This window comes from Metopolophium dirhodum, chromosome 8, assembly GCF_019925205.1.
Source record: "Metopolophium dirhodum isolate CAU chromosome 8, ASM1992520v1, whole genome shotgun sequence".
Lineage (NCBI taxonomy): Eukaryota > Metazoa > Arthropoda > Insecta > Hemiptera > Aphididae > Metopolophium > Metopolophium dirhodum.
This window is the reverse complement of record NC_083567.1, coordinates 5,357,657-5,364,087: the sequence shown is the minus strand read 5'-3', so window position 1 is coordinate 5,364,087 and position 6,431 is coordinate 5,357,657. Positions and strand designations below refer to the sequence as shown.

The 6,431-nt window shown below is 32.2% G+C and overlaps 1 protein-coding gene across 1 annotated transcript; it reads right to left on the bottom strand.

Moving 5' to 3' along the window:
- Positions 1-1,156: 1,156 nt before the first annotated feature.
- On the bottom strand, positions 1,157-3,274 carry LOC132950965 (52 kDa repressor of the inhibitor of the protein kinase-like). Its single transcript, XM_061022610.1, has 2 exons — positions 1,428-3,274; positions 1,157-1,345 (listed from the first exon to the last, which is right to left on the bottom strand). Exons 1-2 carry the CDS (start codon positions 3,141-3,143, stop codon positions 1,232-1,234), a joined length of 1,830 nt encoding a protein of 609 aa, XP_060878593.1. The 5' UTR covers positions 3,144-3,274; the 3' UTR covers positions 1,157-1,231.
- Positions 3,275-6,431: the final 3,157 nt, after the last annotated feature.

The following is a 6,431-nucleotide window of genomic DNA, read 5'->3' as shown; positions in this document are numbered from 1 at the left end:
ATATTAAAAATATGTTTTCTTCATATTAAAAAATGAATACGTTGTGCAGTTTTATTTTATTTATATTATACAATACCTATATTAGACCTACAATAAATCAAAGTACTTAAGTATTATTACTTTTTCCTATAGATGAATTTCCCAAAGTACCTAATCTATGACTTTGGTAAATTATATTAATTTTTAGTAGGTACAGTCGAGTCTCTATAACTCCAATCTCAAAGGGAATAAAAATAAATTTGACTTACGTATTTTTTGAGGTACATTTCAAATAGAAAACTTTTTTATAAAATAAAATATTTCAATTTTACTCAAATATTGGTAACCGTTTACGTAAAACATTGCACACGAATTGGCACACGAATTGGCATTCAATGTTAATTTATTAGTTAAAACTACTTATTTGTATATACATACTAACCACAACTCCATAGTTACAGAAGTATTTTTTTTTATTTATATATAATTAGAACTTAACCTTACGTTGTTTTTAGTCCATCAAGTATTTACTATTTATGAGGTGAAGCACTCAAACACTAGTCACTACTCACTACCGATCGTTAAAATATTTACTTTGAGAGACATACCACATACGTGACATACACAAACTCGTTGTTTTAATATAGAAATCAATAGGTGTTAGTGGTGGTTAGTCATCAAAACGAAATGGATTGTTTTAAGAAGGGTTAAAGTTTGACAGTAATCATACGTTACATGAGTAAAATATAAATTACATGGTAATATATAAATATTATAATAGTATGGAAAATATAATTTTTTCGATGTTTGAAGTTCAATAATTTGCATACGTACTTCTTAGTACGTAGTTTTTTCATTTCTGTCTATATTTCTGTAGAGAAACGAAAATAATTATATTCTCATATAGGTATTGTATACATTTTAGTAGGTACAGTATTTTAGTTAATGCATATTATACGTGTTTAACAATAATCGATATATTTCTCATTAATAAAACACAGCGATGTGCGATGTAAATTGGATTTAAAGTACAATTAAGTGGCTAAGTAGGTAACCTAACTAATACCGTTGAAAAAATATGTACTTATGTACAGTGGCGTAGATACGATTTTTTTCTGGGGGGGGTTTTAAAATATATTTATGATACAAATTACAAGTTATTAGTTTTTTACGTACGTTATTTTTATTTTGTTTCAAATTTGTATTAATTATAAATAGTTTTTATAGTTTTATATTAGTTTATTATAATAATTCATAAAATAAAATCCACTCGACGTTTGTTAATAGATAATTCGTCCAACACTTCCTTTGCATCTACTGATATTGAACGATGAATGGAGAGCATTGCCAAACCATTTAATCTTTTCTAAAAATGTAAAATATCATTCATATTTATTATTTTTATTTAATTAGTTCTTATATATTATATTATACAATTTTATAAATACCTCTGACATTGTATTCCTTAGGTACGTCTTAATTCTCTTTAATGATGAAAAAGATCTTTCGGATGAAGCTGTTGAAACAGGTAGTGTTGCTAAAATTTGTAGTAATTTGTATATATTTGGATACATGTTATTGCAGATAACTAAAGCATCCATAGCATTTGTAGGTTGTTTATCTAGTGCAAGTATTTTACGTCGCCAAAGTTTTAACTCAGATACCAAAATATCTTTATTGTTATCTGCCAAATCATCATTATAAAAATCTATCAAACTAATAAATTCATCTTTTTCAAGTGTTGTCATTTCTGACGTTTTTGGAAATAAGTTTTGAAATCCTTTTAATGTTTTCTGATGTTCAATAAATCTCGATTCAATTTCGTTAATAAACAATTCTAAATAAGGTATGAATATTGTTATTTTAAAATATTCTTCAGGCGTGTTCACTGAATAGTTATCTCTGTTTTTTTGTTTACGTGCAATTCGAGGTAATGATATTGAAAAACACAACTCCTGAGCTAGAACAGATGCTTTTGTATAGATTTCATGAAAATATTCATCAATGTTACTTCGAATTGTTTTTAATTCAGACAGTGTCGCATTAGCTAATATCATAGCTTCTCTTAAATCAATGGCAACGCTTTGGAATTGTTTAGATAGTGGCAATCCAACTGCAAATATTTTCGATAAAACCAAAAGTGATATGATAAACTCTCCTTGTAAGATTGAATTTTTTAAATTATTTGCTTGACTTGAGGTATCACCATCGGCCCAACTACTAATAGTGTCTAAGGAATCAACGACACATTCCAAAAGTTCGATAAAATCGTGAACTGAATGAAAACGTTCGATCCATCTTGTAGCACAGTTGCGTTTTAATGTTTTTGCATTAATTGTTCCATTAAAGTCTTCGATTGCTTGTGAAAGTATATTTTTTCGTTTGGGGTATACAAAGAAATCTCGTGATTTTCCAATCGTACCCAAGCAGTTTCTAATTGGTTGTATTGTACAAGATTTAGATACTGCCAAGTTAAGGGTGTGTGCTGTACAGTGAACATAAGTTGCCATCGGATACAATTGAGAAATATGTGACCTAACACCATTAAATTGTCCAGACATAGCTGCAGCCCCATCGTACCCCTGTCCACGTAAATACTTAAGTTCTATCCCGAACGCCTTTAAATTTTCAATAATAAGAGTTGCTAAGCCTTTGCCAGTTAAATCGTTTGTAGGAACAAATTGCAAAAAATCTTCTCTGACAACTAATTCATCTATATCAACATATTTAGCACATAAAGACACTTGCTCTATACCAGATACATCGGCGGTTTCGTCAGCAAGGACAGTGAAACACTTTGCTTTATTTATTTTAGCTACAATTTTATTAAGTATTACCGTGTTGCAACAATCAATAATAGCATTTTGGCTAGTAGGACTAATATATTTATTTCGTTCACCTGGACCTTCAAGAAATGTTTTAAGCTTTAGATCACCACGAGCTCTATACCGCAATAGTTCCCTAAAGTTTCCTTCATTTGTAGTTTGCATTGTTTCTACATTGATTTTACCAAAATCTCTATGTCCTCGTATTGCAAGCTCTTGACGACCACATAAAATAATAACTTCAATTATAGGTAAAATATTTATTCTGTTTTCATTTACTTGTTTACTACGGGCTGTATCTAATTGATTTTCAATGGATATACTTGGATTATTTCTCATTTTTAAAAAGTTATCGGTGTCTATTACACTTTTAATATGATAATTTAGTTTATCATGTTTAGTAAATGTTTCTATAGCGTGTTTCCAATTATCAAATTTGTTTAATACCAAAGCACCAAGTTTCTGGCCATTTATTCCACCTTCAGATTTTGAAAAAGTAACACAAAGTCTACAAAATGCACCATCTTCTTTTTCTGAGTATGCTAACCATCGCCATCTTAATAACCAATTGAATTGAAATTTGCTCGTTTGCCCTTTTTTATTTTTATCGAAGTTTTTATGTATAGGAAAATTAAACGTTATATCTGGTGTCCATATACTATTTATAACTGTATGAATTTCACTATGAGACAATACACGGTTAACAAAATATGTTATGTCATTAATTCTTATATCAACCGAAGTAAAAGATGAAGAAGGTATACAGGTTTCAAGAGTCTTAATATTTAGATCATTTTTATGGAGGTCGTTATCGCTGTTTTCGTCGATTTTATAATTGATTTTCTTAAAATAAAACTCAGAAGTGTAAACACTCGAATAATTTCTATAACTATATTAATATAATATATAGTAATAATAATATTACACATGTTAATTTGTACTAGTATTATTTACCTATCTATTATTTAAAATTCTAACCAATATAAAAAAGATTTGTTTTTTTTTTTGGTGTAGTGGGGGGGGGGGGGGGGGGTGGAAACCCCTTACACCCCCCCCGTAACTACGCCACTGCTTATGTAGTAATTATTATACAATTAATGCGATACCGTTTGACATTTGAAATGGTTGTATTCAATTGTATACTACCATATCATAATAATATACAAACATTATAATTTATAATACTATATTAAATGAAAAACAGCAGGTAATAATAAACATTTGAAAATTGCTGCTATACAATAAAACACTGGCGATCAAAATAGTGGTTCATTCACGAAAAAAGGATTTCTTACCACACCCCCGGGTAACAAAAAAAAAGGTCTATTAATTTGGAATTTAAAATCCCGGAAACAGCAGTGGCCTACCCTAATCGCACTATCGCATACCTATATATATATATCTATTATGATAAGTGGTATTATACGTATATATCAAATGTAATAACATAAATCGGCTTACCGTCCCATAAATCAATCGAGCGGGCAATTATTTTTTTTTTCTCTCGACATTTATTTTGTTTTTCTCCCGCACGGTAGGCCTTGTCAATAATTGTTGGTTTTTTTTTCCCTGTTGCCGAAGACCCCGGGGCCTGAAAGCGCTGCAGAAGCGATATACCACGAAACGTATATACATTATATATAATTCATATACAATACTTGTAAATGCGCATATATATGTATAACAATAAAGACGACCCCCCCTCGCGCCGGGCGAAGCGCGCAACTCTCCCAGAAAAATAATATTATATTATTATTATTATTATTATATGGTATCGTGAATTTTTCAGACGATGTAAAATTATAAAAATCAAAACGTTTTCGAACGAAACACACATAATATAATAATAATAATAATAATAATAATATTGTTATATATCGTACTTGGAGTGGCGGCAGCGGAGAGGGAACGAGTAAGAAAACGGTTTTTATTGACCGTCTCCGTCTCCGCCGCCGTTGCCGCCGCCGCCGCCGCCTTCGTCTGCCCGTCGATCCGCGCTGGCTGCACGAGGAGACAAATTGTCATTAGCGACGCTCACAGCGTGACACTAGTGGCGCCTGGTTCACCCCCTGCACGTCACCGCAATAACGTCGTGTAAAATATGTCTGTCCTCGTACTATAATACGTCTACAGCGACTACACACATATGATATATATATATATATATATATACCACCACCACCACCGCCACTGATACTCACCCCTCGAACTTCGTCCACGACCGCGCGCCACATGCATTCCACCTGCCCGCCGCCGCGTTATTACTAAAATTATTTTATATTATTATTACGGTCGTGTTATAATAATAATAATAATAATATAATATATAACATACCATTGAGGTTTATTGTACAGGGTGAACCACCGCGTTTTCCCATTTCCGCGTTGGCACATTATTATAAATTATGTTTAGTGTTTACTTTACACTCATGTGCGGCATTCCGAATTTTAATATTTTTGGACGTTTTATTTTATCGAGGTAAGATGTACGCAACCAATTATACTAGTTATAAATTCCGATCTATTTATTTAAATTTTTTGAATTTGTCCATTTCTGTTTTTACACAATATATTTCATTTTTATTTATATTACTTTTAGCCACGTTCTGTAGACAACAGTCCATATACTTCGTAGTTTCACACATGTTTCAATTTGAAAGTGATTATCGGGAACCAATAATTTTCGGATCGCAACTTTCGGGCGTAGGAATACCGCAGTTCGGATGCAACCGAAATATTATAGGTATTTGAAGTACACCGGAAAACGGTAAAACTCGGTGGCTCACCCTGTACAGCACGCATATACCCTACGTACCTATATAAAGTACAAATAGAGGCTCATCGCGGGCGGCGCTGCACATACGGTTTTCCCCGTCCCTTCGCCCATACCCCGAACCACAATTAAAATGTTCTCGCGTCGAAATCGTGTTCGGGTAGGTACCGATGTACACGTATTATACGCACTATACACACATTACACATGCCCGACTATCCGAGTGTGTACTGTGTGTATAAATATAAATTTGGTAAACTATTCGCAGCCACCGACCGGGTATTAATTACCCGAATCCGGACCTTAAACGACGTGGGGGACGGACCGTGTACAAAATATATATGACGCATAAAAACCGAGTAATTTTAAATGCGTGATACTCGTTCCTATTACGTGAATAAAAAAAAAAAAAAACCGACTGTAATTAAAACCCGCGAGCTTATACATATGCGCACAGCAGATAGTTAAATTTAATTACAAGCGGAATGAAGGAAAAAAAAAATCGTCTCTTAAACTGCTGCAGGATGGTATAATTACGTAGGTATTACGCACGTGAGCAAATGAAATTGCCAAAAGTTTCTGGATCATAATAACGGCGTCCGTTATAATTTATGATAATATTATGGAACGTACCTTTTATTACAAATTAATCATAATTTTTAATCTTCCGAATATTACTAAAAATCGCAAATTTTCAAACACGAAAGTTTATACGATTATCAATGTTTTGCATGTGGTCATTGAGAAATTAAAAAAGAATATTCTACGTCATACTAAAATCAATAAGAACAAAAGTCCATATATAGACAGCTGCTAATCTCCATTTTGTTCTAAAAAATGCTCGAATAAAGAAT